Source organism: Ranitomeya variabilis, chromosome 2 (genome assembly GCF_051348905.1).
Source record: "Ranitomeya variabilis isolate aRanVar5 chromosome 2, aRanVar5.hap1, whole genome shotgun sequence".
NCBI classification, from domain to species: domain Eukaryota; kingdom Metazoa; phylum Chordata; class Amphibia; order Anura; family Dendrobatidae; genus Ranitomeya; species Ranitomeya variabilis.
This window is the reverse complement of record NC_135233.1, coordinates 806,346,017-806,361,075: the sequence shown is the minus strand read 5'-3', so window position 1 is coordinate 806,361,075 and position 15,059 is coordinate 806,346,017. Positions and strand designations below refer to the sequence as shown.

The window sequence follows — 15,059 nt, the reverse complement described above, 5'->3', positions numbered from 1 at the left end:
AGAAAAGCTTATACTCACCTCCCGTGCCAGCAATGTTCCACCGGTGTCGCCACTCGCTCTTGCAGGGCTCACGTGAGGTTGATATGTCACATGAGCCCTGTGCCCAATCAGCACTAGGGTCACTGTCTCCACCTTTGGATGCATAAGTAATCAAAAGTAACTTCTTGATAATTACTTATATGTCTGAAGGTGGGGACAGTATAAATCCAAAAAAGGAAAGACAGCGCCACAGCAGTCAGTGAAGGGTAACTTACATCTTTAATCTGCCCTCTGCGGCGACGTTTCGGTATAACAACCTTTATCAAGCACAGTCAAGCACATGTTCCAACCACCATTATATACTAAAGGTACCACCCCCTATTACATGAACCACCAATGAGAGAAAGGCACCATAATAGATGGTACCTTTAGTAGAAGGAGTTGTACTAGTAGTGGACAACTGCTCTAAGCTTATGGCAATGCTGAGTACTAAACACAGCATCTCTAAAGCTGGCCCAAACAAAAACATTAATATGTCCCAACCTCCCACCAACGTGAAAATTATGTATTTTGATAACTTTTCAGTGAGTCCTAGAGTCATACAGACTAATTAAATGCATATTCATATTGGATACAAATTATGCAAAATCTACAGTGTAAAAAGTGTTGTTTTTGCAGCAGGCGACATGGAACCAATACTTGGAACAACCACAACATTTTTGCAACAAACTAATGAGTTATAAATATACCCTAAAAGACATAAATAACATGTCTATTAATTAAAATAGTATCCTCCTGATTTAGTAGTTAATACTATATCACATGCTATAATTTATCACAAAATGACAATATTATTTACTACGATTTCAAAAGTAAAGTAAATAGTAAAGTGCAATTGCTGCAAAAATGTTATTTTAATAATCAGCATGAAATTGTATTTATTTTTAGAAACATGCATGAGCGTGGTTGCATGTACTTGAAGCTGTGATCAGATAATCTGTTTTACAAATGTAGCATGCTTGTATGAGGCATGGGTTGTGTCACTGTAAATTGCAAAAATGCATGTAAATATACTTCAGACATTAGCACTCGTCTTTGGTCGCCAATATACAAGCTTTCTTCTTCCCTGGTAAATCCTCACACTGGGAAAGCAGGCTATGCTGCTGTGGGCTTCACTTGACAGAAATCTGCCAAAGCACATTTGAGTTTAAGTTACATGAATTGACTGCACCGCATGGTCACTCACAGCCTTTCACTTTTAATTTTTATCTATTCACTGAGCAAGTGCTCCAAAGGCCTGAAACTTTACTTTTAGATGTTGGGGGAAAAAAAGATTTATGAAGACCTTAATCTCAGTGGCAAGATATGATGTTCTAAGGATATCTAAACTGAGAAAAATGCAACATGAATAGACTGCTTGGATTAAAAGGTCACTTTGTGGTTGCAGAATATATGCTGAGATCATACTTAAAAGAAATACATTACACTGAATAATAAAATGTCCATGTGTGTTCATCGGAATGAAAGTTGACACTTATCATGGATAATTGTTAATATTGCATTTCCTTTTTGTTTTCATCAAATAAGCCTTCATGTATACATACTCAATGTAGATCTTGATATAGAGGGGATCTGTCTACAGTAGTGATGAGCGAGTGTGCTCATTACTCGAGTTTTCCAAGCATGCTCAGGTGTTCTCCAAGTATCTTGGGTATTCTCGTAGATTATGTTGGTGTCCCCGCAGATGCATGATTTGCGGCTGTTAGATAACCTGAACACATGCAGGGATTGCCTGTTTGTTAGGGACACAAACATCTACAAGCACACCCAAAATACTCTGAGAAAATCTGAGCATGCTCGGAAAACTTGAGTAACGAGCACACTCGCTCATCACTAGTCTACAGTCATTTGTCCTTATCTTGCCCAGTGAATCCTGATTTTGCCAAAGAAAGTTACATATTTCATATTTAGATTGACTTATAATGATATCACGCTAATTTCATTATTTAAAGAACACTAACATTTATTCTAATATTTTGTAATCAAGGGTTCTGTAATGCAGTGATCTCACGTGTGTAGAAAATGATATGAGGTTAAAAATGATAACCTCAAAATGCTTTTAGAAAATTTCTATCCAACACATCTATTGACCATATAAATGCAGCCATATTGGATGGCCAAATATATCTATTGGACATATAAATGCAGCCATTTTGGTTGAGAGTGCTTTAAACAAACCTAGTCCTTAAACAAACCTTCGCATTTGAGGCTAGGACATTTTTAGAAATAAGAGATAAATAGCAGCAGCATTTAAAAATAGTTGAACAAACTCAATTTCTTTTCTAAATTAAATTATTTGTTTTCTAAATTAACAATTGTCCTTGATACACTTCTAGGACCAGCAGATATTCAACCTATGTCATGCCCCAAGTCAACCTCAACATATTTTGATGAACAAATTGATAGTTTTCTAGTTGCTGTGCGATATTAAAGACCTTTTTCCTCATTAAATTCTAGCTTCAGTTCATCTAAGTTCATAGAATGTGACATTGAAAGGACTGACACCTATAGGCAAAGGCCTCCTGTAACTAATGACTAACTCATTCCTAGATTATTATGGGCATTATGGTTCCTGAAGGTCTTATAATGTTCTAATCTTCCTGTTTTACTTGGACTTTAATTTGTTTTAATTGTATATAAACATTATATCAAATATGAAATTGTTAAACATACATGGAACAGATAATTATTTAGTCTATCAAGTAATTTTTTTAATATACTCACCTTTGAATCTTCATAAAAACATAAGACCCCTCACCACTCTATGTTGTCACATGAAATTTCACCGGTGCATGTTTGTGCATTCAAGATAATTCTTTCCCTCAACTGGAGAAAAGGCTCTTATATAGATCCTGTACTGTTTTCCGCTCATCATCTTACTCTGGTTACATAGGCTTGATTGATGGAATTAGCTTTTGCACCCTTAACTTCTTTACAGGATTTTAGTAGGATGCATGTGCAAACCTCAGTTGTTCTAAGAGACGGAGCTGTACATAGTGTGATATCATTACGAGATCCAGTTTCTAACATGGTATATTCAATATTCTCACAAGGTTGAGATCCAAATTCAGAAAAAACATTAAAAACAGCAGCATGCATTTCATGATGCCCCAGACAAAGCCATGAGGCGAAACAAAAAAAAAATGTTTTATCCTGAATTTGGACTTGAATTTTGTGACTATAATGAATAAATCTTGCTAGTATCCAGATCTTGCAATGGTTTTGCACAGCTATCTCTTAGAATTACTGGGGTTTGCACACAAATCCCATAAAATTTTGAAATGGAATTGGAGGGTGCTAAACCTAAATTCATCAAACAAGTGCATGTAATTAGAGAAACACAAGGACCAAAAAACTGTTTGAGATCTAAGAGCATTTTCTTCAGGTGAAGAAAATAAATATCTGGATTGCACAGGGATGCTTCGGGAGAGTATCATGTGACAATGTTTAGTGGTGGACGGTCTTATGTTTTTATAATTTTTGGCAAAATATTTTAGACTCTGATTCCTGAGCCTTGCCAGTTTCATGAACTTCTCCAGGTTCAGGTTGATATATTTTTATACATATAGAATATTGTTGGAACATTTGATACTTTGCAGCTAGGACTTGGCATTTTAGTTCCATTTATTTTTTGTACAAAACTATTTAAACTCTTCCATATTTCCTTAAAACTAGCTGTCTTATCTACAGTAAATCCAACCAAACATTTCCAGATTAATTGATGAAAATACTACTGTATGTAATATTCTTTGCATGTTTTACATTCAATTTAATGCAATCTAAACTGTATAAGTGATTTTAAACATTTCTTATATCCATCCTCTAATTGGTACATTTCAAAATGTAAAAGAGTTACTTCCGATTGGTCAAGTTATCACCTATCCACTGGTTAGGAGATAACTAGAGATTGGCGGACACCTGGATGTTCAGGTCTGGCAGGTTCGGCCGAACAGTTACAAAGGTTCGGGTTTGGGTATCAGAACAGTACTCGGGCCCAAACCCGGACCTGGACCCCATTCACTTGACATGCACATATCAACGTGATGGAAACACCCAGTGTTCGGGCAGCCGAACCCAAACAGTAACATGGACTTCCTGGTGAAGTCTGTTTTCAGTGTCCATGCCCGAACAGTAGGTGTTTGGTACGGATGTCAAACTTTACTGTTCGTATTTGTTCATCTCTGGAGATTTAGATCATTGGAGGGTCTTCAGCTGTCCCATAGACAATGAATGGAGCATGTCAGTGCTCCCTCTAGCAGTACATTTTAGAACCCCATTCTCAGAATTGGTAGGTATTCCAATATTTGGCCTCTGAGTGATCAGCAAGTTGTCATGTGTGGATAAGTGATAACTTGACAAGCTAGAAATATATCTCTAAAGCGGTTGTCGCCTGTCAACAATTATTTTCCAACAGGTTGAGTGACCTTCCCTGGGTCCAGAACTGACTCTCCGATCTCTGTTAATTGGCTGCAGCAGTGACTTCCCAATGTCAGTGCTACAACCAATCATTGAGCTCAGCAGCTAAAGCCATCTTATATCAACAGGGTTACAAAGCTCTGTGATTGGCTGCAGCGCTGTCAACGCTATGTCAGAGCTGTAGCCAATTAACATAGACTGAGGCAGTGGCAGAGAGGCAACGTTAGACCTGGGTATGGTAAAAACAAACGCAATTAGTTATTTTACTTTTTTCTATCCACAGACTCAATTATATGTGAAAAGGGACACCCCTTAGTATAAAGTGTTCTTTTATCTTCATCTCAAACAAAACACTGGTCATTGGATCTTCCTTGTGTAAGGACACTTATACTATGCTAATATTACTTGATCACCATTATACTACAAGCATGTGATCCAAACCTGATCACATATGTGACCTTTACAACTCATTTGCTCTTCCATACGCAATTTAGTTGTGTCGTAATAACGGAGTAAAAAAATATATTTTCTCATTTTGTGTTTGTGAATTGCAATGGTTGAAACTAATTAAATAGATTGTATTTAATTCAATATTATTATTCTTTGGATGAATCTTGTTACAAGAATAAGGTCCAAGAAAGTGAATAGAATACAATAGACACTGTGTTATACACTAAACATTCAGGACGATGAGCTCTACATAGTGCAGTGTTGTACTGCCAGGCTTCGCTTATATTTTATTGTTGCATACATCCCAATATTCACATTATTTTGTCATTTCTTTTTAATGCTTTGCTATTATGACTTTATTGTTTGCATAACATTGGCTATGATATACACCAGTAATAATACAGCTATAAACACATAAGGAAAACCTTTTGTGTTTAAAACATAATATTATGTTGCTCCCTCAAGAGTTATAACATTCAGTATAATTTGGCACCTTATGATGACCAGTGTTGCTAAATGGTTCAATTACATACCATTGTGCTGCGCTCAGCTTCTTAAACGTTATTGTTTTCTATGTACGTCAGTCAGTCAGTCACTGGATATTACCGCTTATTTTATTTATTGTCTCTGAGTTTCTATTGTTGGCATGCAGTTACATTGCAGCTTTACGGAGGCAGTTATAGAGGCATTCTGTGCACATTCAGTGTTCATGTATTATTTGTTTCTTCTTTTTAATAGGTTTACGAGGACAGAAAGGTGAAAGAGGTGAATTTGGAATTGGTCTTCCAGGGAGTCCAGGCCCCACAGGACCTACAGGTAATCACTTCCCATTGCCTTCTGCGTTTTTCTGTATTTCTTTGCTGAAACCGCTTTGTTGGCTTTAAGCAATGTATTTATTATATGAGTCAAATACTTTGATGAGTAGGAATACATTTAGTTCATTCTTTGAATACTATTTTTGTTACAACATGAAACCATATTAATACATTATGTTACATATTACTGTTACATGACCATTTTTCACTTTCAGTATATTTTATGTATTTGACTTTAAACTACAGCTGATCCATAAGCTACATTATTTTTTACAAATACTTTTAACACCCCTATGTACATTATATTAAAGGGGTGGTCCCGGTTTATCATAAAAGTCTGTAGTCACTACATGTGACTGAAGACTTGTAAATCCTCACAGAGTGCACTGTTAGGATACTCCTGTGTCAGCGGCAAGAACAAGCTGTAATATGACCACGAGTATGCGATATGCATACATTCAGCACCATTCTGACTAGACGTGCTCACTTGTATAGAGCGAGGCAGCACATATCTAGTTAGAAGAATGTGGCCAGAATTATGCATATCGCACATTTGTGGTCATGTGACCACCCGCACCAGGCACTGCATAATCCTGGCAGCATGTGCTGTGTGCAACATAGAGTAACTGCAGACATGTGTCACAAACCTGGAAAACCCCGTTAAAACCAAGCAAATATGACAATTATGGCATTATGAGATGGTCATTAAAGGTGCATCTACGGATCATTCTGATGAATCTGTCCCAACAAATGATTTTTGGAGTGAAAGATCGGGCATATTGAATTACAATGTCCAATCCTTTTCCTAGAGATAAGCCATCATCACAGTTGACTGGCAATGGCCTACCCAGCATTCTCACTATTAAAAACACATGCACGCTCAGCTGATCTAGGCTTGTATGTATATTGAGATACAGTGATTAGTGATGAGCGAGTATACTCGTTGCTCGGGTGATCTCCAAGTATTTGTGGCTGCTCGGAGATTTAGTTTTTGTTGACACAGCTGCATGATTTACAGCTACTAGCCAGCCTGAGTACATGTAGGGGCTGCCTGGTTGCTAGGGAATCCCCACATGTATTCAGCCTGTCATGCAGCCACAAATCATGCAGCTGTGGCAAGGAAAACTAAATCTCCGAGCAGCCGCAAATACTCGGAGACCACCCGAGCGTGCTCGGGAAAACCCGTGCAACGAGTATACTCGCTCATCACTAACAGTGATTAATAAATGCCCTATAGAGCTAAAGCTGTATATCATAGATGTAACAAAAATCCTAAGATTGATATAAATTAAGACACTTTTTTGTTTTTGAATTGTATATATCAGTGTTGTAGTTATAGAGGGTGCAGAAGTAGCAGTTGCACCTGGGCCCTTTTTTGTGGGGTGCTGAAAACCTATCTGCCACTAGAAGACAGCATTTGTATCATAAAAAGATGAATACAGACATCTGATTATTGCAATGCCTACACAGGTTCAAAATAGTAGAAGCTATAAAAAGTATTGTAATTGCAATGACTTTTATTTTAGTATGGTTCTGTGTAGAGATGCCCACATTTGGAGATAAAGCTGAATTTTACTTAAATTTGCTAAAAATGGCATTCTTCAAAATACAGATTTTTTTGTAATTTTCTCTGCGAAATTGAGTAAACTAGTCGGTCAGGAAAAGGTTAATATAAAAAAACTAATACTCACCACTCATTTGTATGGTAGCCAATGCTACTGACTGCTTGCCGTCTCTCCCCTCTGTACTTCATGTTTCCACTGTTGTTTGCCGCACCTCTTGTGTCTTCATTCTATGCCGGGCTCTTCTGGCTGTAACCAGGCTTCAGAGGACACCAAGCACAATAATGTCACAATGTACAGTACAGACCAAAAGTTTGGACACACCTTCTCATTTATAGATTTTTCTGTATTTGCATGACTATGAAAATTGTACATTCACACTGAAGGCATCAAAACTATGAATTAACACATGTGGAATTATATACTTAACAAAAAAGTGGGAAACAACTGAAATTATGTCTTATATTCTCTTATATTCCATATTCTCTGGGAACTCCTTCGAGATTGTTGGAAGACCATTCCCGGTGAATATCTCTTGAATCTCATCAAGAGAATGCCAAGAGTGTGCAAAGCTGTCATCAAAGCAAAAGGTGGCTACTTTGAAGAACCTAGAATATAAGACATATTTTCAGTTGTTTCACACTTTTTTGTTAAGTATATAATTCCACATGTGTTAATTCATAGTTTTGATGCCTTCAGTATGAATTTACAATTTTCATAGTCATGAAAATACAGAAAAATCTATAAATGAGAAGGTGTGTCCAAACTTTTGGTCAGTACTGTACGTCTTAACATTGTGATGTCATCTGGCACAACCAGGCCTCAGAGGTTACTGAGCACAATAATGTGACAATGTTCATCATAACATTGTGATGTCACGACTAGGGATGGGCGAATCCGAACTGTAAAGTTCTGGACCCCCACGTCACGAGGTCCCGAACACAGGTTTCCATGGGAAACCTGTGTTACAGTTCAGGTCAAGGGCCTGTAAAAGAAAGTCTAAAATTAATAATAAACATTCTAATTATACTTACCTGTCCAGCGAAGCGTCCTCTTGTCCCACTGTCTCCTGGCCGCATCTGCTTCTGGGGCCGCTCATTACTTTCTGGCGGTATTCACTGCACTCAGCAGTCTTCGGCTTTTTCCGGCAGTGTTTTGAGGTTCAAAAGAACAGATGGCAGGCAATAAGCAGAGTGGACAGCCAGACAGGTGAGCAGTGAGGCATTAGCTTTTTTTGTTTTTTACACTCTATGTTTATTATGAAATTAACTTCACTGCAAATTGAATTTCTTGAGGAAATCTGCTCGATTTGATGAATTTGAATTTTGTCACATCTGCTCATCTCTACAGTAGTTTTATGTCTTGGTAACAGCAAGCATTGCAGATAGTGTGATGAGCTGAGGACAAGTTTATGAAAGGACCAAAACATTAATTATTGCAATTTTGTGTGCTTAAAAAATCCTAGGCACTGGGGATCTTCCTTCCACAAAGTTATTTTTATTGACACCAGTATACACACGGGACAATTAGCAACGTTTCAGGCATGCAGGGCTTTTGTCAAGCCTAGAAAAAAAGTGCATAGGTGTTAATGAGGTGTCAATAAAGATATTTTTGTGGAAGGAAGATACCCGATACCTTGGATTTTTGGAGTACATGCAATTTTTACTTCCTAGTGGAGGAGCTGTACCAAGTCTGCACTGGACACGGAGTGCTGTATGGAATATACCTTGTATTATTGCAATTACTTTTAAATGGTGCTGGAACAATAAAATAATTAGCATAATAGCTGTAGTGCAGTTGTTTCCTTTACCACTACAAGGTTCTCTGATCCTACCAGTGGTACTCAAAAAGAGTCTATTATAGGATGGTAATAATTTAATTTTATACTCTTAGTTTCAAAAGGCTTTTAGTCCACTTTTTAAGTTTACTTTGTTTTAATGTTTTTGCTATCGGCTCTGAGTAATGGGATATCTTGATGTGCCTTTAAACTGGAAATATTTGAGGCCGGGTCTCAGAACAGCTTTTCAAATGACAAATTAGTATTAGTGTGGAACATTCTGTGCAACTCATGGCATTTTCATCATTGAAATCATCAAAGGTTCATCAATTTCCCCCTAATTCCCATTGGCTGCTTCACTAGGCAAATATATCAATTGCAAATGAAAGAGTCACTATGACCGGGACCTATATTTGTTAATATAGCAAAAACTACATCACAGTGACAGATTCATAGCACCCATAACCAGGTCTACTGGGCTCCACAGCGGTGTCCATCATTTTGTCAAGTAAAATAGTAGTAATCTAGCCTCTCACACAAATGTGAACGGCTTATGTTTCAAATACCTTATTACATTAATTTATGTTTAAAAGGGTAATGCCTTACATTGAGATTTGTTTTCTTAGGTGACCTGGGTCCTCCTGGAGCTCAAGGACCAGTTGGAACTCCTGGCATAAGTGGAAGGTGTAACCCAGTGGATTGTTATTATCCGACTGCTCATGGACGAGCAAGATTGAATGGAAGATAAATGGCTTCTTTAATATACATTGAAGTTACCCATTCTGCCTCTTGAATGTGGCGCATTGAAGATGTGGAAGAACACTTATGAAAGCTGTCCTTGCATGGTTGGGTGGTGCAAAGGAACATTATTTGGTCCTGGTACTTGCTAATATTTATTTTCAAGAAATGGTGTGCACCACAGAATTCATTACTTTGAAAGAGTCAAAGATTACGTTAAACTTTGTTAAGGAGAGCATTCATTTTATTATAGGAAGTACCAAACTTTACATCAACTCTTACATGATAAAAAGGTCAAGTAAATATTTTGTTAGCACAGATATGGTATATGTATATAATTTTTGTAACTATCAGACATATAGTGAAAGAAATGTGAATGATACAATAGTAAAGATCAATGTGTTGTATTTAGCAACCGTTTAGGTATACTATAGTCTGTTACAATTTATATTTTTGTCTAGTTGATCCACAAAAAAAATGGAAGAGTCTCTAGGGGCTGGTTTTAAAATCTCCAACATTTTTTCTTTTAGCTTTCCTTGAACTGATCATATCATTATTTTATACCGTTATATTATTAAATGTTTATGTTACAAAATATTTTATACAAAGGGTATGAAAAGCACGGTTTTAGCAGTGTACCATATGAGGGACAAGCAAAAAGTTACATGAAGGAACACAAATCTTCACACCTCTTTTTGTTACAAAACACTGGAGCCATAAGCTGCAAGGTCAGCAACTGCTTGAGAAAATACACCGCCAAAGTTTTATCAAAGCTTGCACTGAATCTAATGGTGCTGACCTAATGGTGTACATATAAATAATTTAATGTAATGACTTGCAGTTTTTATACTGTGCACATATCTATTTTCATATGCGTAAGAAAATATATTAGTTTTAAGGCAGTTGGCCAGTGTTTTTTTACACTGTTATTTTCATTGCACATTGTAAGATAATGAGTCTTACATCTTTGATTCTTCTGTACTATTTGATCATTCTATAGTGTTTGACTAAGAGAAATCCCTAAATTTTCAATTTCGCAACATTCAATGCGGCTCCATTCAATCCCAATTGCTGGCCAGAAAACAGAAATCATGACCTCCAATCTAGTAAATGGGACTCTCGGCGATCAGACTTTTAAAACCTATTGAATGGATGGGTGATAAATTTCTTTCGATGCAAAACCCCTTTCTTATTCTTGATCTGGTACAGAAAGACATTAATAGGAAAGCTCCTTGTGCAGCCAGGATTGAGGGAAGTAAGATGGGTAATGGGTAACTTCTTAAAACACATATACTGTAGAAGAACTCTTTTTGACTAGGATTAGTCAACTTTTAGCCAAAATTGTAAAAAGGCAGTAAACTGTGATATTGTGCTGGAAGATGTATGACTACCTTCATATCACATCCACGTTGTACCATAAGTCTGCGTTAATTACCAATCTATGCACTGTATAAGCAATAGATGCAGTGATCCCTATCCATATAATCAAACATGATTAATCCATATGACTATTTTCAGGGGTACTCTCACATCGGCACCAGGGTTGAACGTATCCATCACTTTCCCAAATTGGAAAAAATGCAGCCTCTCTATGTGCAAGCTGAAGAAAACTACGTCGTCCATTGCGTTCACCATGCAGTGGTTGGCAGATGGATATTTTTTGAGGACAGTGAGGATGCAATATGAAGATATTTATACTTTTCCCAACACAACATCACAGTTTGTTGACTTTTTTTAATTTTTCTTTGTTTCGTGTATTCCATACATGTGTTATTTTCCTTACCTTCCAGCCTTTACTTACTCTTTCCGTGACCGGAGGTTGTCTGTAAACGTTCAATAACTTTTTCAAACCTCAAAAAAATCCAACTACAATTATTTCAAAAAATAGTGAGAATGGGAGAGGTGGGGGATGTAGCTGCAGTTCTCTGGTGCAGTCTTCTAGTGAAATGATGAAACAAGCGGCAGATAGGAGAGGGAGATATGTGAAAACTTTTTTTCAATCACAGACTTTTTCACATAAACATTAATGCAACAAATACAATGTTTGTACATTTACAGAGTTTCTAACAACTATTAAAAGGAGTCCATCACCTACAAAATGCATTTTAAATGGGCTGCGCAGTGTTGTAGGTTACTTAGCCCCTATAACAACCATACTAGCACCTTACCTGTTACTGGTACAGTGCCTGAGGAAATAATGTTTAATTCCTATGCAAATGAGGAGGCTTCCATGCACCCTTGGTGTGGCAAAGGATTTGGTGCACTGTTATGCCTCCTTATTTTGCATATTGGGAGCCTTCCCCTACTTCTAATTGACAGTGTTTGCTTCCCAGAGCGAGCACTGTCTGACTGCTGTGGCATGATTGCAGCCTTGTTTGCAGTGGCTGTGTGCATTTTGCTGTGTCCTTTCTACAGATGCTGTATGCTGTGTTAATATACCTGGAAGTATGTGAATTAAAAGTTATTTTCTCAGGCCCTCAACCAGTAACAGGTACAGTGATGATATGGTTGTTTTAGGGGTTAAGCCTCCTACAACACTGTGTAGCCCATTTAAAATGCATTATGGACATGACAGACTCCCTTTAAGATTTTTCTTGAGGGTTTTAAATTCTTTTCAGTGTAATTGTGTAAAATGATGGACATGGTCAAACTGTATTTTATTTTTTCATAAAGTCTTAATTATATATTTTTTGCTTTAGTGTTCACTTTATATTTACATTCAGGAAAAAAATGAAAACTGATGTTTTCAGCACAATGCATGAGTGCAGGGAGTGTACATACACATTGTAAAGGATTTTCTGTATATTTTTATTTTCGATATGGAAAATGTACATTGATTTTGTCTTCACTGAATAAATTTTGTTCACTAAGTGTTTCATTCTGTAAAGTAAACAGTTTTCATTAGTTTTGTAGATTTTATGAAATACGTGATCTTTACATGAACAGATATTTAATTAGTTTAATATTATCTTGATAGGTATTGGATAATTGTCTACATCCGATATACATAACTTTTACGTCATCAGTACTTATTATTTTGCATTTCATTGAATTATTATTTTTTACTAAAGGAATATTTCCTAGACTGTTATATCAGTGATTATGCACTTATAATCATAGGAGTTCCGGTAGGGTGTGCAGTTGTAGAGGTCACATCTTGGCCTGAAAAGGGCTAAAAAGTCTCTAAGTCCAAAAATATTGAGCTAGCACTAAAAATGATGCCACACAATTGGGGGGCCTATTACAAATATTGCATTTGAGCCCTAAGACTTCAAATTGCACCTCAAGTACTGTCTACAGTGTATAACTATAGTCATTTCTTACACAGGTACTACAAAATTGATTTCTTCAATTTTTCATATATCTTATTTTTCATATATATTTTTATATATTTACTGATTTTTCTTTAATAGCATGCAAGACAAAATAATGATTCAATAAAAATGATAAATATTCTCGTGACTCGTGTCAGTATTGCTGTCATATACTTCTTATGGCTCCTCCTGGTGTTATTTTATTTTTTTCTATTTAACGGAATCTGTCAGCAGGTCTTTCCTATGTAATCTGAAGACAGTATGATGTGGGGTTAAAACTCTGAATTCAGCGTTGTGTCACTTATTAGCTGTGTGCTGTTGTTTCCATTCAATGAATGTTTTATCTCCAGGAGATTATCACTGCCTACACTAGTGCTTAAGGGTCCGTCTCCACCCACTCCTCTGATAAGCAGCTCACTGTCAATAGACAATGTACACATAAATTAGAGGTGTGGGCGGGGTCAGCTTTTGAGCTCTGCTGCATGCTACATCTAAGAACTCTGATTGTGTCACAACAACTGTACCCAGTAAACTAAGTGACACATCGTTGGAATCAGGGTCTATTTTCCTACATTATGCTCCTACCAAATGAGTTAGCAAAAACCTGGTGACAGATTCCTTTTTATATATCCAGGGCTAGTGGTTACGCATGCCCTGTAGCTCAGTCCCACTGACCATGTAATCTTGAACACAGGCAGCGAAAAGATTCTATTGTAAAAAGCTAGTGAGCAAGAATTTGGAGTCCTAGAAGCAGCTTCTTCTCATTAGCACTGTTCAGATTAGGCGAATGTTCTGAGAAGAAGTCTAAAGAACACCAGTGGCCATCATAAGAAATATGTATCAGCGATATCTACGTATCGCCAATGGTAATAGTGTTAAGTTTTGTTTAATTTAAAATATATTATTATATTATTGAGGGAGAAATGCTTTAGGGAAAATGTAGCTTTACTGTAATAAAATGATCTCCATTTCGGTAGCTATTTTTTGACCAATCGTTTCACACTCTTTAGGCTCTGTTCACACTGCGATTCTGTAATGGCATGAACAGAGCTCAAATAAACTCCATTAGTGTTTTTTCTGAAAGTGTCTGCATGTTCAGACAGACATGGAAATGTAGTCTGCAGAAAAGAGCATTACATGTAATGGTAATAAAGTTTCCGTTTTGGCGTATTACAAAAGCTAATTTTTACATCTGTAAAATTTAATAAAATGTCATTTTTATGAATTCTTTGTTAGGTGCTTTTTATTAGTCAAAAGTGCAAGATGCTTGAAATTGATCAAATGGTAAAATATATTCTCAACAAATATTTTGGTTTGAATCCTTGCTTTGCCTTTTTTGGCATTTACTAAAGATGAGCGAATCTGTTTGAGGCAAATTCAATTCACCTCCAATATTTACTGAAAAATTACCTGAATTCAAACTTTTGTGATTCACTTACTGCAAAATAGCAGCCATCCAACTGCAATTTTACTTAATTGTAGAGGGCTGGAAAGGTGGTTACAAAAATGTATACTCACTCACCGCAGCAGGACAAGTGAGACAAAGGTGAGAATTTTTAAATCTTTTTTACACCCAACACTTATTATGCTTTGGAGTCTAGAGAAACTCCGGAGCAAAATAAGGCACATTTCATGTTGCATCCAATAACGCTGATGTAAATAAATTCAAGTAAGCTGCCCTAAATTTGGGCAGATTCGCTCATCACTAACATTTACAAAAAGCAATATACTATTGGGGAGATTTTTTAAATTAACTTAGTTTTCAGTTTTTATGGTATAATGTAATGTGCTGAAATATCTTGTAAAAATCTTTGAGCACGCCTGATTCTGCCTCTCTTTTTCCTTTTGCTCACTTTTATTTTTTTATGGAGTGCTGTATGTGAAACCTCTGCTTGTAGTTCAACTGGATGTTTCTTCAGAGTCTTCACTGGGGGTGACTGCTTCTACC

At 36.6% G+C, this 15,059-nt stretch overlaps 1 protein-coding gene across 1 annotated transcript in view; it reads left to right on the top strand.

Moving 5' to 3' along the window:
* The window catches only part of COL19A1 (collagen type XIX alpha 1 chain), a 1,614,879-nt gene extending 1,600,543 nt beyond the window's left edge, over positions 1-14,336 (top strand). The window contains exons 51-52 of the mRNA XM_077289962.1: positions 5,644-5,721; positions 9,686-14,336. Coding sequence (XP_077146077.1) covers positions 5,644-5,721; positions 9,686-9,807 — 200 coding nt within the window. The 3' untranslated portion in view covers positions 9,808-14,336. The remainder of the gene's footprint in view (positions 1-5,643; positions 5,722-9,685) is intronic.
* The last annotated feature ends 723 nt before the right edge of the window (positions 14,337-15,059 follow it).